At 32.5% G+C, this 26,955-nt stretch overlaps 1 protein-coding gene and 1 long non-coding RNA gene across 2 annotated transcripts; one reads left to right on the forward strand and one right to left on the reverse strand.

Annotated features, from left to right (window-relative positions):
* The first annotated feature begins 397 nt into the window (after nucleotides 1-397).
* LOC126879128 (proline-rich nuclear receptor coactivator 2-like) lies at nucleotides 398-26,577 on the forward strand. Its single transcript, XM_050642081.1, has 2 exons — nucleotides 398-1,024; nucleotides 21,237-26,577. Exons 1-2 carry the CDS (start codon nucleotides 847-849, stop codon nucleotides 21,452-21,454), a joined length of 396 nt encoding a protein of 131 aa, XP_050498038.1. The 5' UTR covers nucleotides 398-846; the 3' UTR covers nucleotides 21,455-26,577.
* LOC126879129 (uncharacterized) lies at nucleotides 1,692-3,018 on the reverse strand. The gene is made up of 2 exons (XR_007695986.1): nucleotides 2,290-3,018; nucleotides 1,692-2,009 (listed from the first exon to the last, which is right to left on the reverse strand). It is a non-coding gene; the product is annotated as an uncharacterized LOC126879129 (long non-coding RNA).
* Nucleotides 26,578-26,955: the final 378 nt, after the last annotated feature.

Raw genomic sequence — 26,955 nt, forward strand, 5'->3', positions numbered from 1 at the left:
CCAGGTTTTTCGGCGGCTTGAAGTTTCCCTCCATATTAAGATTTTTATCTATCTGAATTTTTAATAACCTGACACCATGTCTTATATTTAATGTTCTTGAAATAATATACTTTTTAATATTTTAGTATTTTACTTTATGTCACATGTTACAGTTACATGTTCCTCAAGAGAGGGTTATGTTGCCGTTACCTGAAGTTGGCCATGGTGGTTGTCATAGTCTTAGAACATAAATAAGTTCTAAGGACATATGAGACAAACAGGTAGATCCATTATCCATTGTGGAATTTCTCAACTCTATTAATGACTCTCTTAGATAGTTGACCAGATTTTATATCGTATGCCTAGAAAGCTAGGATCTGCAATCGGCTTGTAGTCGGTTCGGTTATAATCCTTGGCGTTGTGCGGACATGTAAATCAAATTGTGACGTCAAATGAAAGAGAGGGGATAAATATGTCCCATCTAAAGCAAGCTTCGATCAGATGTTATAAATAAAGTTTTTGGATAGCCAAGAAATGGAAATATTCTAGAATTTTGCGCTCAAAAGCAGTGTTTGTATGAGAGAAGTAAGAAGTTCGTGATTATTAGTGCCAGCTGTGTAGATTTGTAAACATACGAAGACAAAGAGAAAGTCCTGGAGTGATTGTTCTTTGTTTTTGTCCTGCCTATAATCATCGTCCATTTTGTGAAAGCCAGCAAAATTTGCGTCGTATCGATAGTTGCTGTTTTTAAACGCAAAATTCTTTAACTTGGTCTGTGATAAAAGCAGATAGAGTGACTCGAGTGTGTTATCTATTGATTTTTTAATAAAGACAAAAGACTTTGCAGTAAAAATTATTTTGCTCAATATGGCAATGGCTACGAAGCACTCAGAGGGTGGAAGAATAGTCGGCATTACTTCTCGTGCTCTCAGGTATCCCTCCAAGACTAACCAACAACAGGGTGTTCTTCAGAAGGGCACCCCAAGGCGAGGGGAATCTTCCATTCAAAGACTGAATGCTAGTACAAGGGGGCACTCACCAAACGGTAAGTCATATAAATAACAATAACTTCACCCTATTAAAACGTTCAAAATTTATTAATTAATATGTTAATCTTATAGTGGTTAACGATATGTGAATTATTTTTGCAATCTTCAGTAAGTTTCTTTGTGGTGGTGGAAGCATTTTTTCACCTCCCACATGGCCTGACACACTTTTTATAGTCTTTGTACCATTTATAAGTATTTGTGGTGCTGCATTTTTGTTAATATGAAAAGAATTATTCCTGTTGTTTGGTATTCTAAGTAAAAGCTAACTCGGGACACATTTTCTCTACACAAAGAAATTTTCTTGCCTTTTTTGTTAAATTTCGAGAGTGCATTTTAGAAATGATAAACCAATAATCTTTATATTAAAATAAGTACACAGAAGACGAAAAGCAACTACAATATTTGAAAAAATCGCAATAAATAATTAATTTGTCATGTCTATCCTTTTCAGGCCTGAATTTTTTTTTAGTGAAAATGAAGTTTCCCTTTGAGTAAATACGATATACGGTATCTAAAAAAGGTGTAAAAAATGCAGAAAAAAAAATTCATTGTTCGAATCTGTCACAAATGACATGTCACGTTCCTGCGCTCTGGGCTTATGTTCTATGAATGCAGGATCTTAAGTGTATGAAAAAATTCATTTTTAATAAACGTAAAACACCATTAGGGCCAAATAAAAGTTATTTTTATAATTGTTTAATATGCTATTACATACTAACTAAAATAGAACAAACATTTTTTGCTGAAATTTCATGTCTTTCCATTGCCTCTTTGCTGAAGAAGAGCTCGTTGAAGGAACAGGTTCTTCATCCAATACAGGTTCTTCATCTAATACAGTTTCTTCAATATCCTTGTCATCGGTGTTATTTTTAAACATCTGAACATCAAAAGCAACATCATTTTCGCCATCTAAATCTTCTATTTCGGACTAGTTACCCTCATTTAACACCTCTAGAGCCAAATCGTGGGTGAGAGGCACACCTGTAATAATTAGAAAACTGCTTTTATCATTAAAATATAGAAAAATTAATAAAAAGTCAAACCAATAAATATTTAGTATCCTAATTTCCTGCTATTGAAAATTGAATGTGTGACGGCAACTCACTATCGTGATATTCAAATTTTACGGGACAAGATCTCTCCAAACAAACCAATAATTTCTTAAATCTCGTTTATTATCTTGAAGTTGAAACTTTATCTATACCACAACCCCGTTACAATAACATAAACACTTATAAAAAACAAGATATCTTTTACTTACCTTTATCAGTTTTGTCGTCAAAATACACAGCCTTCTTTATAGGGTATTCTATTGCAAACTAAGCGTGAATTAGTTAAATAATTTCAGTTACTCTGATAATACACGATAGACACAACATATTGATATCATCTTTCCTAGTAAAAATATGTTTATTTTCATATTGATACCCACATAAACATGAGCTCACGATTGTGTCAGCTGGTCACGAAAGGGCTATGGGGTAGCTTAGGTATACTACATTCGCTCTCGAGAGATTTTTTTTGACACTGACGTTAGTAATTTCTTTTTTGAAAAGTTCAGTTGTCAGAAGTGACTGGAAATTACTACAAAACCAACGCACCTGCTCATATCCAATATTATTAATAGTAAACAGACATAAAAATAACATAAACCTTACGCCAATCAATAATTATTTATTTAAACCATTATAATGTATTGATAGCAAATGAGAAAATTATTTATTGTACAAAATAAAAATATTTTGTAGAAATAAACTTCACAAAATTTTATGAGATTAGTAGACACTCCCACTATTTCTAATAATTCTTCTTTTTTTAATGAAAGATTAAGTTGATTTGAGTTGATTTTAGCAGTTAATAGTGTGAGGTAGGAATTTTTGTGTTGTATGTTTCCTATTCCGAATGTGTCAAAAAAAAATCTCGCGAGAGCGAATGTAGTATATGAATTTTTCTGAACTACAGAAAGGAGTGTATTATCAAATAATATAGATGTTAAGGAGAGTATGATATATTCTTTGGTATTGTGTAATTTATAAATAACACAGGTCAACATGAATTTTGAGTCTCAGTTCTGTACCTCTGATTTGATTACTTGTGCTCAACTAAAGAAAGAGAAAATATTTTATCTAATACAGTTTGCTTTTATACTTCTTATTCCTTTGGCATCATAACCCTGGATGGGTCTTTGCCTGTCTGGTGTCTGGTTAGGTTCTTCAATTCAGATGTCTCTTGTGCATCTATCTATCTATCTATCTTGTGCTTTTCATCTTCATTGTCTCATGTTCATGGTTTTCAGATCTTCTATGTCTTTTGTTATAGGATTTTGTTTTTTTCTCCTTCCTAACAGCTTCCATTGCAATATTTTCTTTATTGTTTTTGCATCGTCTTGTCTCTGCACATGTCCTAGCCATGCCAGTCTTTGACTTTTCACAAATTGTACAATATCGTAACCTTCATTCAATTCATTAACCTCATTGTTTCTCCATGTGCCGTCTTCCTCTTGCACCGGACCATATACTTTTCTCAGAATTTTTTTCTCGAATGTCTTGAGTCGGGTTTCATCCCTGTTCATCATTACCTAGATTCCACAACTATAGGTTACTACGGATCCAATCACTGGTGCTTTTGTACTTACCAGAATGAAATTCTAAATAAGCTCTATTTTTTAATAGTAAACATATTGTTGTCAGAGCCAAACCTCGTATGTACAGTACTTATAACATGCACATACGAGGTTTGGCATTGACACCGACGATATAACAATAGTGGCTCAAGCAATCATATAGAACCTTTCTCATTTCATGGCGGTTGGAACGTTCGGTGTAATGTGAAAGTTACCATGGGATTGCTTGAGCCATCATTGGAATGTCATCGTGCGTTTTAACCCTCACACATTCCAAATTCTTAATGTGTGAAAGGAGCATAACGGTAGATGAAGAACAATTGTGCCGGCAAAAAGTCTTTACATTACCAAATAAATCACTAAATTTCAAGAAAATTTGCATGCATTCTGTCTGAGCTTGTTTAGTGTTTGAGAGGAGAGGTGATGACATACTTGTATTGGCGGGTGCCTATAGTTTACTAACTGCTTATTTTCTTTGTGCGTGCGTTTGTACTGTACCTACGTACAGTTGGCTTTATACAGTTAGTCAAGGTGAAACTTCTTGAAAAATTGAAGTAAAAACTATGGGACGAAAAAAACTCACAAATGAAGAGAAAGCTTGTGCTTCAATGTTACTTGAGAAAGGTTACTCTCATTACCATAGCAAGTGTTTTTGGTGTTTCAAGAGATTCAATATAGCAATTGAAATGATCGGATGTGTCGTAGCCTCCTGGGACTGTGGTAAAGAAAACCTTGTTCTAAAGCTCCTAAAAAATATAAGTATCGTTCGCGGTAACGATCCCTTACTTGTCCAGGACAAGTTCGCATGCGCACTTTAAAAAAGAGCGTTCTTTTTTTTAAATGCGAAGTAATCCTGGACAAGTACGGGATCGTTACCGCGAACGATACTAATATCTAAGACTGACCTCATCATCAGGCATGTAGTAATGTTGAACCCTTGCATAATCCGTATAAAGTATCAATTTGTACAATTAAAATAATAATTATCCTGATTTAAGTACTTATGCGTTTTTATTCACTTTGTAAAGATTTTTTTGCTGGCACTGTATGTTTTGATGTCATTTTTCCACGGATAGCTCTGGTTATAAGATAATTATGAAAAAATCAATGTACATTGATGTAAGTGAATGGAAAGCCACATTTTATTGATTTTTTTTATTGTTAAAAATAAATAAAAAACCATAAGGTTAACGTTTTTAATAAATATTAATAAAAAATGCCATAATATTTAATACAGGATCTAATAAAAGCATGTAGATTATGATTTGTTTATAGTAATTGCCATAAACTGCAAATTATTATTTTTAATGTATATAAATATTACTAAAAAATGTCATAATAATAATTAATACTTATAAAACTTATAAAAGGAACTTATAAAAGCATGTAGAGTATGATTTGTTTATGGTAATTGCCATAAACTGCAAGTTACAACCATGGTCCAACTGATATGGGAAGCGGCTCTCATTGAGATGATATAACACAGGATACTAATACAGACAATTTTATACAAACAATATTGATAGGGTTTTTCTATTTTCTGAAAAGTAATAAATCAGTGGTTAAATACCTAAACCTCATCAGTCAAAATCTACAACTTTTCAGGAGAGAAAAAACTTTGCTGGTTAGAATACGTTTTTTTTCTCAGTACAGTGGAACCCCGATAAGTCGGCCCCCGATAACCCGGAAGTCCGGCTAACCCGGACCGATTTTCATCAGATAAACATTTTGATTTTCTAACAATAAAAGACTGAAAACGTTTGTTTTCTATACTTCCACAAAATTTTGTGGAAGTATAGAAAACAAACGTTTTCAGTCTTTTATTGTTAGATAAAATGAACTTCCATCAAGTAACGGTCGAATCCATCAATTATTTTGATTTTCAATATTTTAAATTTTTCAATTTAATTGTGGCTTATTTCCAATCAAAATAGTTAATTATCAGACAAACCTTTCAACAATAAAAATGTGTAATATAATATTTGAGAGATAATGTGTAGAGTATGTGTGTAATTTGAACTATACGATATTAAAAATGACTCATAGCACACGCCGCAGAAACAACAGCCACCTGTATGTAGTATATATTCCTTTTTATTTCAAACTGTCAGCATTGTTTAGGAAAGACTATTTAAAAAATTCTTTTATAAACAATGGTCTTTAGTATTGTGTATCTTGTATTGTTCGCTTCCATTTGCTTACGTTTGGGTTTGGTGTTTTTTTAGTAATCTTAATGAGCAGGTACTGTGCATATTTATAAATATATTTCATGTTATTTCAATTCTAACGGAGTTTATCTGTAAGTATACCGTATTTTATTAATTTTTACCATATTCTCCGGCTATCTCGGATTTTCGATAACCCGGATCGGTCACGGTCCCGATTAATCCGAGTTATCGAGGTTCCACTGTATTTATTTAATTACTTTGAAAAAAAAACATGCCAAAACATACTTTTCAACAGAAAAGAAAGAAGATAAAGCAGAAACATGCACTAAGCAGCGACGTTTTTTCTCTCTCCTGAAAAGTTGTAGATTTTCACTGAGGTTTCAGTATTTAACCGTTGAAATGCAATAAATACATAGTAAGCTCAATGTTATTTTTACACTATTTATTTACAACTAACAAAATTACCTCAAAATATTATATGGAATAGACAAAGAATTGTTTCCTGGTTGTAATTCCTGTTAGCCCTGTATTTTAATGGCTAATTTTGTTTGTTAAAAATTCTTTTTACATATTAATAAGTTCTTTATAAATATTCACACAAAGAATAGTTCTATGTTCTATTATCAGTATTAACAAAGCACCAATATGCAAAATCTTCAAAGGACAACCAGAAACATGCTATTTATATTCTAATGCAGAGAGGTCTATTAGTTTTTATTGATAGGAAGGAAATGATTTTTTTTTGTTAAATTACAGGGTCTAAAAAGTGACTATGGGTAAATTCAGAAGAAGGAAAGAACTAAACTGGTCTGAAATTTTGAGGTGTCTTAAAAAGTTTTTATATTTTGAAATATTTCACACTACAGTTTTTAATATTAGCTTTTTGTGTCTCATTGCCTTATTCACTGCCTTTTGAATACTACAGCTTCTTGTTTAGTCGCTTTGTTTACCATTCTTATATTATGCTTTGATTGTTTTCCTTTTAGAACTTGGAGACCCACTTAATTTTCACATCTTAGTTCACATGATTGCATAATATTGCAATTCTTTCAATATTAATCATCATTTGGAAATTCATGAAATCACACAGTTTTTATGACAGAAGATTACAATGCTCTTTATAGAGGATAGGCCAAAGAAGAAATAAATATCGATACCTACTTTTCTTAGTTTTGTACAAATACTTACTTATAAAAAAAGAATGTAACCAATTTGACAAACTTAGAATAAAATACAACATAATATGCAAATAAGCAAATCTTATGGGTTTAAGCCAGAATTGCATGCCTCAGTGGTGAACATGAGCACTCTTCTGTAGAGAAAAGGAATAATGTTAATAAGCCATACTGCCATACATTTATTACATACCTACAGTTTGTCAAACATAGGAAAGAGTTTGAAAATCTTACAATCTCCATGTGGCGTTATCGCGATTGTGAGATTTTCAAATCCTTTCCTATGTTTGACAAACTAAGTACTGTACCTAAATATGTCGTTCTATTTCAATTAGATCACTACATTTGTCATTTCCAAAAAATATTATTGGTTCTATTGTTTCTTCTATTACCATAATATCAAGTTTTCAGAATTGTTATTTTGTTAGGACTGATCTTATAGCTTTTTACCGATTATTATTGTCAGATGAAATTTTTTATATTGGATAATTAATGAATAGCTTTAAGTTTAAATGTGGTATTTTTTTCTCCTGATATATTCCTTTATTTGGGTCATAATTAATTTAGTGGGGTTAAGTTTGCAATAACCAAAATAATATTCAAAATCATCAGAAGGTATTTCTTCATGGTAGTCTTTCTTAGAGTTTTAAATAAATTCTAACAAACCTTGATTAACAAATTCTTAATCTCTTCCCACAGTGATAATCAAACAATGACCTTTGACAAATTTTTATCCAGTAGAGAAACCTTCAATAAAAACTTGATAAACATTTGTAACCTATTTAGTGGTTATCTTGCCATACTTTTCTTACAAAATATCCTTCATTAATCCATGTTTTATCCACATTTAAAATATAACTGCCTTCTCTACTTTTCGAATTTTTCATACAAATTAACTCTTTCAGCAAATTAGTCATTCTTTCTCTATAAGTACCAATTTTCCATCTTGCTTCGCCTAAATGAAGTTTTTATTTTATTTTATTTTATTTTATTTATCAACGGGCAATCACCCAATTAAAATACAGTATAAACATTAATCACAGGATATTTATAACCTAACCTAAAGTAAATTTAAAAACTTTAATCATACAAACTAGGAACATTAAATAAATAACAAACATTAACAAAAAATGTACAAAACACAAGGATATCAAGTTATCACGCACAGTTTTTAAGCTGAGCTTTAAATTTATTTGGAAAACTGTAACAATCTAAACCTTCCGAATATTGGTTAGCAAATCTAGGTGTTCTGGACATGAAGGAGTTGTGTCCGAAGTTAGTGCGATGCGGTCTAATGTAAAAAGGTTGAATTAGCCTCGTTTGTCTATTGGGAACATGGAGGCTAATTTTCTCCAATAGTTGAGGACTAAAATTATTGGAGTGTAGTATATTATAAAACATTGTGAGATCCTTATGCATGCGTCGGATTTGGAGAGAGGTTATGTTGAGTGACTTTTCTATATTAGAATAGTTAATTTCATCAACCCTCTGATTTTGTTTAAATGCAACAAATCTTAAGAACTTGTGCTGAACTCTCTCAATAGCTAGAATATGGGTGTTATAGTGTGGAGACCAAACACATGAACAGTAATCTAGGTGAGGTCTCACAAGTGAACAATACAATACTTTTATGGATGGGATATTTAGAAAGGCTTTTGCACAACGTTTGATAAACCCTAAAAGTTGAAGTGATTTTGAGACAATAGATGAGATATGGGGGATGTAGGATAAGCTGAAATCGAGCACAATACCTAGGTCTTTTATCTGAGATACAGAGTCTAAAGGACAATCCTTAATAGTATAGATATGATTTGCAGGAGTTCTATTTCGACCAAAAACCATTAAGTGGCACTTTTTAACATTAAGTTCCATTCCGTTGTTATCACACCAATAGCTCAACCGATCCAAGTCAGATTGTAATTTTTGACAGTCACCATCATTCTCGATTTTTAAATATAATTTTAAATCGTCAGCAAACATTAGGAAAAAAGCAAAGTGGAAACAGGAGGCAATATCATTAACATAGATATTGAATAGAAGGGGTCCAAGGTGTGACCCTTGTGGCACTCCCGAAGGTACCTTAATTTCAAACGATTGAAAACCCTGAACACGCACTATTTGTATTCTTTCAGATAGGTAGGATAACAACCATTCTAAAAGTTCACCCTGGATACCCAGACCTCTCAACTTATTGATTAAAATCTTGTGATTTACCCGGTCAAACGCCTTTGTAAAGTCTGTGTATACAGCATGAACCTGGAAGCCACCTTCAAGAGATTCCACAAGGAAGTCGGTAAATGACAATAAATTAAGTTCAGTGGAGCGGCTAGAGAGAAATCCAAATTGCTGGTCGATAAAACAGCATTTTAAACTTGCTGACAAATAGTCACAAACAAGACTCTCAAAAACTTTGGGAATACAACTCAGAATGCTAATCGGACGATAATTGTTCACTTGAGACTTATCTCCAGATTTTAGTATTGGGGCAATAAAGCTAGTTTTCCAGTAGTCTGGGAACATCCCGGTCTTTAATGACAGGTTAAAAATGTGAAAAAGAGGTCTCGAAAGTAAAAAGCTTAAGTGTTTAAGAAAAGAAGGTGGAAGACCATCTGGACCTGGCCCCTTGTTGCTATCCAAAATGGAAAGTTTTTCATATGTAGACGAAATAGAAATGACAAATTGAGATATAGTAAATTGTGATAAGTTGATGTCACCAGAATCTATAATATTATCCTGCAAATCACAATCTCTATCACTATAAGTTTTTGAAAAGTATTCAGCAAACAAATTAACAATTTCTGTACCACTAGAACCAGTGATATTATTATAGTGTACAACTGATGGTATATTAGGTTTGCTATTTTTATTACTAACAAATTTCCAAAAATTTCTAATATTATCCCTGAGAGATGATTCAGTTAATGCAATGTAATCACGATAACATTGTTGTTTTAAGCGTTTACATTGAGCCCTTAATGCAGAAAACTCATTAAAGAGATTGGGTGATTTAGTTCCTAGATATTCTTTGTGAACTTTCTTTTTCTGAATAATCGTAACTTTGAGATCAGGAGAAAGCCACACCGGAAATTTCTTTGCTGAATACTTTTTAACAGGAACATAAAGATCAATTGTTAAGTATATAATATCGTAAAAAATACTGATCATGTCATCAAGAGACTTATTTTTAAACAAATTATCCCAATTAAATTGTGAAAGAAAACTTGTAACATCTAGGACATTCATCGCATGGAAATCTCTATAAAAAGCATCACCAGTCAGTCCAGGGTTGTTAACACATGAATCACACTTAAATTCAAAAGATATAGGTGGATGATGAATATCCAAAGGAAGTAGGACTATCTCTGCTGTTGATATCTTAGCTTCGCCATCGTCCATGAAAATCAGATCCAGCAAATTGTTTTGTGCATTTTTAATGGAGTTGACTTGGTAAAGGTTATGGTATGAACATGAAGCTGAGAGAATCTGTATGGATTCAACTTCACGAGGTGAAGCTCCTATCAAAGGGGTACCCACTGAAGACATTCCATCCTTGGACCAGTTACAGTAAGGAAGGTTAAAGTCCCCAAGGATACAAAGCTTGTGATCCGGATTTTCATCCGATAGTTTCTCCACATTCTCCGTAAACTCCCAATATTTCTCTGGTTCACTTCGTGGTGGGAAATAAGCAGTAGCAATGATGATCTTATTGCTTCCAACTTCAATTTTAACAAACAAATGTTCAACACTGTTACTTGCTAACAAAACTGTGCTAGATATTGTTTTACGGACAGCTATAAGCACGCCACCTCCACGAGAAAAAATGCTTGTTGATAAAGATCTATCCTTTCGGTGGATGTTATAGTCGAACATTTGTAGTTCAGAATTGTTATGTCACTAGTCAACCATGTTTCATTTAGCACTATAATGTCATATTGTGAGTATGATATATTCTCATAGAGTAGATTAAGTTTTGTTCGCAGACCTCTGACGTTCTGAAAATAAACAGGTATTGACGAAGTGGCTTGAACTTTTAATTCTGTTGATTTTCTATGTTTTTTGTGAGCAATTTTGGTATACCATTTACATATTTTAGAATGAGATTTGATTCACCATTACGCTGCCTTTCTTTAAGTTCTGTTTTCAGAGAATTAACCTCTGCACGTTGTTCGTTAGTTAAGTCAGCCTCAATAAACACTTTTAAGCTTCTATAGACTCTTCTTTTGTTCCTCAAGATTGAACGAACAATCTCAGGAGACTCAAGGGTTACGCGTAATGATTGATGTCCATTTTTATTGCGTTTCCCAATTCTGGCTGAGCTCAGTATGTTGACTGGGGAGTCTGACAGACCCAAGAGGATGTCGTTGGCTCTAGATAAGTCATCTTCCTCATTGTTTTGGATTAAATTAAACATCATTAAGTTACATGCTCTCTTTTGCCTCTCAGACACTTCGAACATCACATTATTATGTACCACTGGTGCAGTATTCCCGGAGCCACCCTGTGTAGACGATGAGGTGGTGGAACTTTTAATAATGGAAAGATCCCTTTTAATATCATCAAGACATGATGAAAAACTAGTTCTCATACTCTTAACTTCGTCTGCTATCACACCAACTTGTTTCTCGAGCTCCTCGATTTTCTGGCTGTTGTCAATTTTGACCTCACTTAAGGCATCCTCCAGGGCTCTGACTCTGTTATCAAGACTTACTGCTGACTTTATTACCGACACAATCTCCACAAAGGTAAGGAAAAATGCGTGATGATAACACGAGGCAACGAATCTCTGTAGCACTGACACCTGAGCAACTTTTACATAAAACTTTTTTAGTTAATTAATTTGTGCACAATTTTCCACAATTTGTCTCTTTTTGTGTTTGGTAAAGTTTCAACACTATTAACCCTTTCACTGCGGATAACTCGAAAGACGTTGTTCACTTGAGACTGACGATATACTAAAGTAGTCTAAAGGGTTAATACCTGGTTCAAATTTGTCTAAAGAAGGTAGGTATCTTATTTTGAAAATAAAATTATTAACTTTTCTTAAAAGTGTTTATTTTACAGTATCGTCTCGTTGCTACAGTTTTCTTCCTGTTGACATTTTCGGTGCTTTTGTAACAGTTTGTTGCTTCAGTTGTTTCCAGGATAAGCAGAGATATTTTTTTTTGTTTTTTAATTTCATTGCGCAACGTTGCCTGTTTTTTCCCGAGATGATAACAGAAACGCACTGTTGTGATACCAACTGCCATCAGAACGATACTTCTTTCCAATGCACTTGCCATGATTATACATCAACTTCAGTCCAACACAAGAAGTATTTCAAACATTGAAGAGTATTTCCAGATTTTTATTATTCATGTTTGTTACTCATTTGTAAAAAAAAATAAAGTAAACTACTCCCTATTTTCTTAAATGGGAATCACATCTGTCTTTGCTCCCCTGATCACATTTGGAATCGTCAGGGGGAATGAATTCTGCACCAATGCTTCAAAATATGCTCAAAAATAATGTCTACAAGATCACTACTACAAGATTTTGTTTACTTTTTTTTCACTGTAAACTGTTAAAACCAACACTTTTGTATATTGTTAATGACTACGCATTTCTTATTAATGATAACCCACTGAAGCATGTTCAACCATCACACACATCACTCAAATAATTAGTCTCTCTAATATGCAGCTGGTTTTTCATTGTTTTGATCATAATGAACATGATGTCCTCTTTTTAATTAGTGTATTCTTTGTGAATTAACTCTTAACTGACTACAAAATTCAGTAACAAAAGCCGTAGAATTGAAAGATTGAAAAAAGCATTATTTATCATTTTAAACATTACGAACAGCTCACTACTATTATCTGTTAATAAAATTGGATTGTACATCTGCTCAAAAAAGGTTAAATTGTGTATTATTAATATGTGCAATTAAAAATGTGTGTAAAAGGTACCATCAGTTAATTATCTGTATAAACTTTACTAAAATCTAAAAGATATAAACAAAAATGTTACAAAAAAATATGGTGCTAAAAAGTACGGTAATGACGTTTCTGTGAATGTCATTAATTTCCACTGATCGTGTGTTTTTGGCTCATCAATATTTTGTTGATTTCTTTCAATTAAGAATATGTAAATTGTTTTTTCACTAATACGCGCTAGGTGTAGCTACTCAAATGTATACGGCAAGCGCTCCCCTACATATAAACCGCAAACCGGTTGAATCGAAGAGAGAGAGAGAGAGCGCCAAGCGGTGATCACCAACGTATCCACTATGTGGAGCTGCTACACTGAGCGCGGATCACCCTTGTATGGATACGTACCTTAACATTGGCTGATGAATAAATGAGTCAAATATATTTTTTTACGTTTTAGCATTTTTTCTTTCTTTTTATTCTTACGGTGCGTTACCCTTAACGACTAGAGATTGCAATTGCTGGATCCAGCAGGTGTTTTTTACATGCTGGATGCAGTAAACTATGCTGAATCCAGCAGCGCGGATCCGCAAACGTGTCAAATTCGAAATAAGTTACTTAATGTCTTCATTAGCCTCTTTATTCAAAGCAGTGAGTCGGCAACTTGCCATTTTGCCGCGCTAGCAGTAGCTCAGTATGCTAGAAAGTTTCTATAGACTAAAAGTTTGCATCGATAAAGCGTTGATAGACATTGATTCTGCAAAATTATCTGCTGGCGAGTGGTCAGTAATCAATGAGTTGATCGCCACTCTTTAACCGGTGAAACTGGCTGTAGAAGCTCTTTGCAGAAGAGAGTCCACTTTGATAACGGCCGACACAACCATGAAATTTGTCTTAGACAAACTAAATAGCCAGGACTCTATCTACCCTTAGTGCCGATCTACCGGAAGTATTACGCAACAGAATCGTGGAACGGCGCCTTTCTGAAATTACAGTTACATTAGTGTACTTACAAAATCCAAAAAAGTATGACGAATGATTAAACAGTCCTGGTTATTTCCCATGCCGAAATAGAATGCAATGCGACAAGAGATGAACAATTTTTTGAGTCATATAAATAAACATGTGATTGTGGAACCAGTGCAAGAGGACATAATGGAAGAAGATAAGCCAACTAACCAGGAGCCCGTGTATTTTACTTTGGAACAAGAACTTGAGATTGAATTGAAACGAGAAAGAGAAAACTTTTATAACCAAAAAACAGCTAGTTCTCAAAAATATTACAGAAAGATTTTGGAAAAGTCCCTTTATGAGACAGAATGAGTGAAAGGTGATTATAATTTGTCCATGGTCTATGACTATTTAAAACCGACCAGCATAGAGGCCGAAAGGGCTTTCTCCGCAAGCGGTTATATGTGCAGTTCTGTATGAAGTAGGATAGTTGATAAGACGATAGATAAAATATGTTTTTAAGGTCCCACTTCCGAAAAACTAAATAATTCATGTTTCTGTTGTTGAGAAATTTAGAATACAGACAAAAAAAATATTGAAATAGTGTTTTTATTTTGATTTCACATTTTGCTTTATCCAGCTGGATTTAATCCAATCTTGCAAAACTCCAGCTGGATTGAAAATTCTGCTGGATTGCAATCCCTATTAACGACGTTGGCCATTACATTTGCCCATTTAATCTTATTTGCAGCCGCCCTGAATAGTTCTATGGAAGTCATATTCATCCATTGTCGCAGGTTTTTAAGCCAAGAGTTGCGTCTTCTTCCTGGTCCAATTTTGCTATTGAGTTTGCCTTACAGATTATAAGTTTTTTCTTTAGCTAATTATTGAAAAGTTGATTCCATTTTAACATGAACTGCTAAATTGTTACAGGTAAATTAACAAATCTTGCTGATTTATTTGATTTATTTGATTTATTTTTATATTATCAGCAAAGTCATAAATCTTCCTGTAAATTCAGCTTTACTAGATTTACAAAACTAAATTTACATTCCAATTCATAATTCCTTATTCAAAGACCCTTCATAATAGTCCCCAATCACCATAAATAAAAACTACAATCCATAGACTAAAATCCATTAACTTTTAAATACCTGCTCCTATCCATAAAAGTACAATTTGATCAGAGTGGTTTTACAATTTTTACAGGAATGAATAAGCTATTCCAATAAAACCAAAATATACCTGACTCACTACCAGTTTTAACAAACAAAAATAAAAATCTCTACCTGACTCAAAAGATTTCTAAATCTCAAAATAGTCCATATTGTGAGACAGCTCCCGCATGAAAAAATTTCTGATTAAGTTTCTTTGCAGATTCCTGTTCAATTTAAACAAATCAGAAGGGTACCGGGCGAAATTTTTGAACAGAAACTGTTTAAACAATAGTTTTTTTTTAAACAAATTCAAAAGATCACTTTTTTGCTCCAGAAAAAGTTTTAGGTTTTTTGGGTAATTTTGGGAAATAACAAAACAGGTTCCTTTATGATTTTTCTCAAAAGTTGATCGTTTTCTTAAATATCTGAAATATTTAAAATCAGAAAAATGCGAAAATACGCATTTTCGAGGCTTGAAAACCCATATAAAATTTAGATGCAAAACAAATTAAGATGTATTCCACTTTTTGTTGATTAGTAGTGATCCACTGATCACAAGCAAAAGAAACATAAAAAGAAAGAAATTAGAACACCTGCCAGTGGAAGCACTGCATATTAGTGCATAATATATTATGTTCAAATCTCCAAATGTGCAAGATGTTGACGTCACATCTGATGATTCTGATGATGATCTGTAGTTTAAGTTTTTCAATATTTTACCTGCAAAATTTTATGTTATTCTTATAAATATGCGGTAAATGGTTTTAAAGAACAATTTGGTTAAGCAATTTTTCAAAAATAATGTTAACACAATTGTTTTGAGATATAAATAATATTAGATAATAATAAATAAATAAGATATAAAATAAAAATGACTAAACTTCAAATATCATTTAACCTTTAACTACCCGCGCATCAAGTTATAACATAACTACACGCGTGGCGTACTTTATACGCCACAAGAAAATACACTCAAAAACAGCGGATTTGCTTAGTTGTTTGTATAAACCTTATTCGGCATCAGCGAATACTTGGAGTTCCTTCTCAGTAAGCCAATTGGGATTTATAACTGGAATCATGGAGTAACTGGATTCCATGATAAATAAAATTACTAATAAAAAATTTTTTGAAATGTGATTTTTTACAGGAGAAAAAGTATTGTTTACGAAGAAAAAGTATTGTTTACGAAGAAAAATATATTTTGTGCCATAATGACTAAAAAACAATTGAAATATGTACTTATATTACTACTTATATTAATATAATCGTGGCGTATATTGTCCACCACCGGAAACAACAAATAATAAACTGTAAATCACGATCTTCCCAGTACGCCGATTATAACGAAACTAAAACCAAATTGTAAAGCACATTCCAGTGATAGGTTAGAGAGATAAACAAGGTCAAAAATTAAATTTTTAAATATATTTTTAGTAGAATTCTTATATCTGGCGTACAAAATACGCCAGCGCGTGTAGTTAAAGGTTAAATCAATATCGGTAGTAACTACGGACATTCAGCTTTGAAAATTTTGAGCAAAACATTTTTTGAACAATCCATTCTTCAAGGGAAAATATTTGTAAAGCGAGGCTCAGGAAGAAGAAGAGCATCCTGGTTAAAGAACTTCAGAACCTGCTTTAACACAACATCTGTGCAGCTTTTCCACGATGCTGCAGATAAAATAAAGATTGCCATGATGATCGCCAACATTCGTCACGGATAGGCACATTGAGAAGAAGAAGAAAACTTTGAAAAAACATCGTTTTTTTTATGTACACACAACTTATAATATTTAAAAAAAAAATTGGCCATAATATATCGACAATGATTTAATGCCAACTTATGTTGTCTCTTGCCCCACTGTGCAGCGCTTTAATAGTAACAATTAAAAACAACGGTCTAAATTGAAATAAGCCCAGATTACTCGTCAGAATCTTGCAACTGAATGTTTAAGCTTTAATTGAGGTACATGACAACCTCCAAAAATAATAATTTACATTAAGGGTTTTCAAACTTCAAAAATTTTCGCATTTTTATATTTTAAATCGCTTATCAAGTCGGAAACTATCAACTTTTGAGAAAAATGACAAGATACCTTGTTTGTTTAGAATGACCCAAACACATAAAAAAAGTTTTTCGGAGCACAAAAAGGTGATTTTTTGAATTTGTTTAATTGTAACAATTTCGCCAAAAATTTTGCCAGGCACCCTTCAGATCTGTTGCAACACATTCACGGACACGCCGTCATTGTATACACGTATTCTTATGGAGTAAATGACTTCATATGCAGTCATGACTCATGACCGTGAATGAGTTAAAGGGGACATTTTTGAACAGGAATCAGCAAAGAAACCGAATCAGAAATTTTTTCATACCGGCGGCTTCACAACATGGACTAACTAAAGCGCCTCTGTGGCCAGCTTATGTTTACCTGTGGGGAAGTCGTTGACCCCACTGATAATATTTGTGTAGGAGCGTAGATAAAAATTACAGCTGTAGTTTCTATTTTGAACGGGTTTCTAGAAGGCGACTGTAAACATGTTATGTATGCGCTTGGCGACGTTTTTAATGTCACGTACAACTCGTAGTTTGTCCTCAGAATGGAAATGATTGGGTAATAACATTGGAAATTAGTAAATAGTATATCTTTATCAAGTGGTTAAGTACTGGTCAACAATTTCGAAATTTTGAATACATAGCTTTTTCGATAACACGAGAGAGATAAAACTAGATCTAAAAATATTTATAGACATCTATTTTTCTATTTTAGACAATCAACTTTTACATACTTCTTATTTACCATAGCCTCGAAAGAGACAAATGACACTGACAAAATGTAACAATATTTTTGATATAATTCCTACAGGACGAACCAGAATGTAAAAATATTTATTTTAGCCAAATCCGTATTCTTGTTCCGATAAATATGTCAAAGATACCACAACATTTGTTTTTAATATTTTTTAAACATTTGCCTCTACTTAGACCTCTCCTATGCTGTTCTTCTCCATACGGTCTCCGATTCATTAGCTTATCCTCCACGTTATTAAACCATCTCGTTTTAGATCTTTCTTCGGGTTTCCTGTCTTTTTACATAATTGTTTTTGAGTCTTCTACAGTGAATATCCGAGTCGTCAGCCCTTTATTCAATATACTCATCCTTCAGTTCATTTATTTCTTATTTATTTCATTTTTCGCCAGTTTTCTTAGCAAGTTTTTATTATAATCAACCTCACCTATCTTCATTCATCTTTTATATCCTATTCTTCTTTGTTTCTGTATGTGGACAGCGTATTGCTGTTTCTTTTTTTTATTGTGTTTTTAATTCAATCACGTACATTCATTTAATTTCAATTTTTATGTCGTTTATTTTCCCTTCTGAAATTCACGATTTTCCGCCGTGGATTCGTCATCACAAGACAGTGATCTGAACCAGAATTCGCCCCGATCTGAACCAGAATTCGCCCCGTGCGATTCAGATCACTATCTTGTGGCCTCTCTCCCTCTCCATCTCACTCTCTCTTCACAACTCTTCCAAATGTGTATATTACAAGAAGGTAAATAAAGAAAGAGCATATTATACCTATATGATAAATGGTTGGCCATCAGATCTAAGAATTATATTTTTTTAAGACAATAGAATAAACAGGAAGTTAAAATACCATAAAGAATAGAAATAGAAAAACATGAAATGCGGAAGGGCAATTGGCAATTTGTTGTTGTTGTATGATACAGTTTTAACTTGTTCTGTTTGTTTTTTAAATTTTTATTTTAAGTTCTTTTCTTTTCTCTCTTATCTGTATAACTTTTGTGTTGTTAATATTTATATTCATTCTGTTTCATTGAGTACTTATTTCCATATTTCCAAATTATGCGGAAGTTCTTTTTCAATTTTTGCAATTAGCATCATATCTTCAGCTAACACCCCTTCGATAATTCTACTCTTTACATTTCTAATGATGTCATAAAGAGAACCAATGTCGATGGAGTAAACCAGTAGGTATGCATATCTGGGAACAATGATCAACTCCACAAATGATTTCTTCCACGAGATCAAGATCAGAATAGAAAAGGCTAGAGCAAATCTAACAAAATGCGAAGAAGGTGCTTCACAAGATATTTGAAGTTGCTGCTAAGAGTTAGGTTGGCTAGGTGCTAGGTTTTTGCTCTAAATTTTAAAGAACCGCTTGGTTTGACATGAAATTTGGCATACGTATAGCTTACATGTCAAAGAAAAAAAGTGATTGTGCCGATGTGTGCTTTTGCCCTGGAGGTGACTTTCACCCCCTCTTGGGGGTGAAAAAATATATGTCCAAAATAAGTCCGGAAATGGGTAAACTGACTAATTTTAAGTAACTTTTGTTCCATAGAGCTTTTTCGCTAAGTCAACACTTTTCGAGTTATTTGCGAGTGAATATGTTCATTTTTCAACAAAATAACCACATTTTTGGACGGTTTTTCGCAAATAACTCAAAAAGTAAGTATTTTGTCGAAAAGAACGTTCTTAGCAAAAATATGGCACATGAAAAAGTAAAAAAAAATGGTGTACCTACGCGTTAGGTCTCTGGATATCGTAGAACCAGAGTTATAGCCAATGAAAAATATATTCATATTCACCAAATTTCAAATAGAATATTTCGACGTGAAATATCCAAAAAATTAAGCACTTTTTGGGGAAAACCTATTATAACTTTTTTAAAGCGTTTAAAAAAAGCTTTATTTCTGTTTTTACAAAAAGTTTCTAGCATTAAATTTAAAGTTACGCTCAAAATAAAGTTGGTTCCTTTTGTTTTTGCAAAAAAAAATCGGGAAGACCACCCCCTAAATTAGCAACTTAAATGAAATTAATCGTTACCGCTCCACAAATTATTTTACTTATGTTGTGTTTATATGATCTGTAAGTTTGATCGAGTCAAAGAGCTTATTTTTGAAACAATTTGGTTTCAGAGTAAAATTTTTAAAAATTTAAATTTTGAAAAATATGCTTTTTTCAAAATAATTTAAAAATTGTTAGAGATACCAAAAATCTCGAAAACAAAAAAAGTCAGATTTGCTTTTCTGAATATCATGTATTTTTTTTGTTTTTCTGTTAGACAAAAATTGATTAAGATTTGGTGTTTCTAAATTTGCATACATTCGTGATCAGTGACTCGTTCAACCCCTTTTAACTACAGCCCTCTCAATAATAAGGACTTTGATGAAACTTACAGATCATATAAACAATATATACACGAGTCAAGAAACTTGTGAAGTCGTAACGATTAAGTTCATTTAAGATACTAATTAGGGGGTAATTTTCTCGATTTTTTTACCAAAACCAAAAGGGACTAACTTTATTTTGAGTGTAACTTGTTTAATTTTGATGTTAGAAATTTTTTTTATAAAACAAAAATGAAGCTTTTTTTAAACACTTTAAATAAATTGTAATGAATTTTCCCCGAAATGTGCTTAATTTTTGGTTATTTCACGTTAAAGTATTCCATTTGGAATTTGACGAATATGAACCTATTTTTCATTAGCTATAACTCTGCTTCTACTAGGTGTAGAGACGTGATATATACACCATTTTTTTTTTAAATTTTTTACAGGCTATATTTTTACTAAAAATGTTTTTTCGACAAAATACTTACCATTTGCGTTATTTACGAAAAACCGTCTAAAAGCATGGTTATTTTGTTGAAAAAATGAACATATTCACTGTCAAATAACTCGGAAAAGTATTGACTTAGTGAAAAAACTCTATAGAAGAAAAGTTACTTAAAATTAGCCAGTTTATCCATTTCCTGACTTTCTTTGGACGAATATTTTTTCACCCCCAAGAGGGGGTGAAAACCACCCCCAGGGCAAAAGCACATATCGGCACAATATCACTTTTTTTCTTTGACTTGTTAGCTATGTGTATGCCAAATTTCATGTCAATCCAAGCGGTTCTTTAAAATTTAGAGGTTTTGCAATATTTTACCGTTAAAGAACGGACTACTAGGCGAGGTCTACATTATGCTGTTAATTAAATTGCACTGATCGATCCCTGGATGAGAAGAGTGTAATCCCTGTTAAATCCATTTTTTACTTTACTTTTTTTGAACTACAACATTATTGGTAACTTCGACAAATGGAATATAATATGAGATATTTTTTGCTTGGAAGAGTTGATCTTGTATAATCTGCTATCTTCTTTTTACTGCTTTATATTGTAATTATTTCTAAGTCGTATTAACCCTTCCTCAGGATCAAGCCCTCGCACATCACCAGGTCTAGTGGCAGGACACTACGCCGGCTGTAAGTTCTCCGAGCCTCCGCTCCCTTCCGCTTTACCACTGCCGCCCAAGCATTGGATGCAGACAGCCAGACCATCGAGGTTGACCTTCTATCCTACGATTCCCGTCGCTTCAGACCACAAGGACGTGGCGCAGCAGCTCAAGATGCTGCTGAAGGTCCAAGCCTGACCAGTCGAGCAAAAATCATTGACGTCAAACAGACGATCGCTGTATCTATTGTTGCGATAGACCACTACAGCCGATCGATGAACAGTCTGTTTCCGTTGGACAAGCAGAGAAAAAAATTATGAAAATCCGTGAACAAGAATCGAGAGAATTTGTGATTAATTTTTAAGATGTAATTGGTTAGCGAGTGAACACGACAATATTGAATTTACTTCTAAAAAGGACTTGGTAGTGGCTTTCTATTAAGTTCTTTGGATGCGTCCAAAATTACAGTTGCGTAATGTGTCGGTGCCATTGTAAACGTACAAAAAAGGAAAGAACTGTTGTTACCGTATCGATTTTATTAGTTTTAGAGTGATTTTTTTCTTCTCAGAGAAAATGGACTGTCTGGTATAGCGTACAGCCTTTCTTTCACCCAATACAACTCTCCTTTATGCTATTTGATAGTTCAAAGATCAGAAATATTATTAATTATGATATTTAAGTAACTAATACATTTTGTGGTAAAGTCTAGTGTGTAGAAGAGTCCAGATACAAATGAGGTAACATTTTGACTACGAGGTAAAACCAGCTGTATAAAATTTTATAACTTCCAAATCTTAAGATTTTTTGGCTATAACATTGCTTGTGTTGTAATTCCGAACACAGCCTGACTTAAAGTTATTTTTACTTTGATCACACTTTCAGTACTAGCTCTCTAAAACTACAAATCCTTGAAAAATAAAAACTTTAATTGATGTTTGTAGACCAAAGATTGATTGCGTGCCTAATGGCTTATCTATTTAATATTTAGGACCAAACATTGATCTTAATAATTATATATAGACAATTTTGTATATTTTTAGACTTACTGCTGATGTTTACTTCAATTCTATCTTATTCGTACCTAAAAACTTTTCTAGACCTTAGACTTTGATCAGTAATTTTATAGGTTCATTGTAGACAGATCTGTGTGTCAAAAAAATCGAAATATCTTTCAAATAGTTTTTGGTAAGGTAAAAATTTATACTAAAGTTCTAAATTATAGACCAGCATACGTTTCTAATTGACCATATACAACCAGTGGAATCCATATAATTATAGGTAAGTTTTATTACATTCTGTAGTTTGGATATTTCACATGTTTTTTTTATTAGATATTTATCACCATTATATTCATATTTACATTCTTGTTGTCTTACAGATTCAAAATCGCATATCTTTTATAATTTGATTTTTTTATTACTGTAACCTTTGCTCCCTCCTGTCTCCTTTTGTCATATTTAGCAAGCTTCGCATCATATGGGAGATATATGATCAATTTGAAGCTAAGATACATTGCTTCACGTTTCTCTTTGTGCTTTTTTTACTGGACTCACGCTTTTAGATGTCACAATGCATAATCTGTATATCACTTGTCAGCTGTCATTTGTCAGTCGAAGATTGACAGTTGACAGCTAACGAGGACTTTGCTGATGTTTAGTTTTGTAGCATTCCCAGTGATATATAAAATGTTTGAACTAAAGATTAGCTTTTCATATTATTTCCAGATCTGTCTACAATAATTTTAACGTAAAAGAAAACCGTACTATTTGAGTTACGAAGTAGAATTCATCACTTTTCTTTATCAAACCAGTATTTATCCTCAAAAACTCTATATATACGATCAGAAAAGTGGTAAATTTCTATTGCATGATGACTTTTTTTCTTGTGATCTAATTTTAGTGATGGTTGCTTAAATTGAACACTCTTGTGCAATTTCTCCCTTTTGTTATGATATTTCTGTAGTGACGTAATCGAATGGAGACGCTCAAAGTACTTTATTAGCTTGAGTATGAAGTCGCTATCAAAGAAGGACACTTTTTATCTCTAAAATTTTTTATATGAGATGCAAAATATGAAAAAAAATGCTCTCTATATATGTTATACAATGTTTTTAATCTAATAGAAAAAGCCTTACTTGCTTTGGTGTTGTAAAAAAATCTAAAAAAAAATATTTAAAAAATGCTGGTAAGGTTTTTTTTGTGGATTTAAAATTTTTTGATTTTGTTGTGAACAAATAATGTTAAGTATATCTAGAGTGTTGAAGATTGCCAGATAATCTTAAGAAATTGACATATTTTGAAAATTTTTATATATATCTGGGAATTAAGCACTTTTTATTACTTATTCGAGATATGAGTGATGATCTAAAATCTAAAGAACTATGGACTTGGTTGAACTATGGTTTTAAGAATCGAATATTTTACTACACAGACCGTATTGTTTTACAGAAGTATGTTGTAGATATAACACAGATTATTATTGAATTCAAAGAGTTGTATTGGTGATTCAAAAATCGTGCACAAAATGTCAATTTCACAAGGAATTCCGAATATGTCAAGTGTCCAAACTGTACAGTTTGGACTACACTTAGAAAAGATCAGAAAAATCATTTTACCTCCGTATGGCTTTAAAAGAAAGTAAAAAAGGTTCTTTTAAAGAATCTGTTGGAGGAGTATTGTCCATGTACCTGTTATTTTTTAATTCCTATCGAGTATAATTGAATCAATTAACAATTTTAAGGACTTCGTTGTGACTGGATGTTGTAAAGTCGGCACAATGTACCATTTGTGATATTCTTAATAATATTTAAAGGAATTCCTTGGCGTTGGCCAATAAGATTTGTACAATTATGTGCCCCACACTTGTCTATTTCCTATAATTGAAAAGTAAGAGGCCCTGTAACGTGTTGGTTCTAATAAAAATAAAAATTAATGATGATGATTGTCCTGTTCAGCCGCGCTGTGATAATAAAAAGTCTGCGTCCGAAATGGCGCAGTCAATAGCATATAGAACATAGTTTTAACTTTCAACTTAGTCTCTTTCTCAATGTGATTTTGTACAACTGTTAAAAAATTGTAAGAGTATAAATTTTAAGTTTTTTTGTAATTTTTGAGCAGCTAATGCTCTTTAGGAGGTGAGTGTGTGATAATACGGAAGGGATAACGTAGCACCGTCCTTTTTAAACGACCTATATGCTATACGCTATTTTGTTTGCTTTTTTCCTTGATTTTTTTGTTCAATAGTTTTTGTTGGCTCCGTAATCTAATCGTTGTGGGTAAATTTTTGATTTTGGCAGTTATTTTGCAACATGTTTTGTTAGTTTTAATTGTGTTTCAATTGATTTTTGTACAAAAGCATTCAATTTATTTTGTCGAAAATATGTTGGTAACACTGTGTGTCAGTGTAATTTTTAGTATATATAGCTTTTTTTTTAAATTAGGTTGTAGGAGTAATTCAAAGAAAATATTCAATGGTTTTATTAGTTTTTCTTTTAAAATTTGGTTTTTGTTTTACAAACTAACTGCACTATTTAAAAATTTGTCATTAAAGAAAAATTTCGTATAGCTTGGCTATAATTTTTATTTCTCGATAGTTTCCTTGATGTTCGACGCTGATTTAATCATCAGCAGTACTGATTTTTTATTGAACATCATAGAAATGCCATGAGGAGATTCTTTTCCAGTAATTTCCATATGCAGGACAGTGTTATGTTATCAGTTTGAGAGTTTATTGAATTATTATTGAAATCGTCAATTAAAAGGCGAATATTTTTGTTAAGGCAGTACAAATGTATATATAATCACGATAGCATCTAAGTTAGGGATAAGTCAAAGAAAAGCTTTAATGAGTCTTCGACCTGACGTCGGGCATTTCCAATCTTTTACATTTTTCTAAAGGAGGTCGGAAAACGGCGCTCAGATCCTGGATTCTGAGATTTAACTCATCATTCAATATTGTATTATTGACATTTCTGAAGAAAATCGTTGGTGGTTGTCGAAGAAAGAATCACTTTTAAAATTTTTCACTAAAGCACAAATTTGCACCTTACAAGCTTCCAGTATTGCTTATTGTCATCGAAAAAACCAGGTTTTGAGTCAATATTTTCAAGAAAAATCGAAGTAACGGGATAGCAACTTTTTTTTGTTAAAAATGTATTTAAAAAATGAAAATGTCCGGAAGTCTACTGAATATTAAAATTTGGTATTTTTGACAGTTATGTTAAATATTACATTTCAGCTGAAGAATACTTTCAAACGCTTTATAGATATCAACGATTAATGCCAAGAATAATATTAAAATGAGTAAATACGAGAATTTGGTGTCAGGTAAATGCCACAATTAGTGGTTTCAATTAAACCAAGCCAAGGCTTGAAACGCATAAGAAATTCGATGAGAAAATCAAATATCATCTTATTCTGCCAGAAAAATTGAAATAGAGTAGTTCAAGAATCATTGAACTATTTCATTATTGTCTATAAACCTGGATATTGAGTATCCAGAAATGGACACATTTGCCAATGATTTTGTTAAAAATTTTTGCAATGTTTTAAAATTTTGTGTAAACTGCACATTGTCAAATCTTTAATCAGAAGCAAAAATAAAATTGGAAAACATTGATGTAAAAAACGGACGGAGATTCTTTCAAAACAATTGGTAAGGTGTCGAAGTGATAGAAAAAGACACACACTATAGTAACAAATACTTTTCATATAAAAGATATTATTCTTCCGCAAATTGTTGTTTTTTATGAAGTCTTTTTTTTTTATAAAACCTTGATTGGATTAAACTTTCAAAAACTCTAAAATATAATAATTTAATACAAGGTATAATTTTGCTCTAATGCTCGGAAATCGTTATAGAAATAATACATATCAAATTAAATAGATGTTGGAGATGTAACACTGTATCGAAAGCATTTTCTTAATTAACAAATCCTTGCTTTTGGTTATCTTTATCACGTTTGGATTTGATCTTGAATCAAAACTGATTCCAAGATTATATTCGGTGTAAAATGCCAATATTCATTGATGAGAATGTTAAAGTCATTCTGTAACATTATAAACGTCATATATTTATTTTTTTAACAATTTCAAATAACATCGGCGCCCAACATGGGGCTCAACGTGCCCATGTTGAGCGCCAATGTGTAACAATATTGGTTATACATACGGTAGTCCGGTCGCCAGGGGGGGTACAACGGCCTCCTGTATTCAGATGGACTTACCCAAGATTTTTTTATGTATTTTGACCTGTAGAACACGAATTTTTTGGGTAACAGTTGATCCGGATGTCGATAAGATTGTTATAAACCAAGAAGTTGAGGAATCACATAACAGCGATTTCTTGCAAAAGAAAACATTTTTTTGTATTTTTTTTGGGCCTTTCTAACCAAAAAATGTTCCTACAAATTTTTTCGTAGGATGCATAGTTTTCGAGATAAACGCGGTTGAACTTTCAAAAAATCGAAAAATTGCAATTTTTGAACCCGAATAACTTGATTAAAAAATAAAATAGCAATTCTGCTTACCGCATTTGAAAGTTCAAGTCAAATTATATCGGTTTTAATTATTTGTATTGCTAAAAATTTATTATTTTATTGTTAAAACAAAGCTATAAACACCTAGTGCTTGAGTGATGTTTTCAATGATTTCTCATTTAAAATCGAATGAGTAGGTAGAGGAGGTAAAAGTGCAAGCTGC

Source organism: Diabrotica virgifera, chromosome 1, assembly GCF_917563875.1.
Source record: "Diabrotica virgifera virgifera chromosome 1, PGI_DIABVI_V3a".
NCBI classification, from domain to species: Eukaryota; Metazoa; Arthropoda; class Insecta; order Coleoptera; family Chrysomelidae; genus Diabrotica; species Diabrotica virgifera.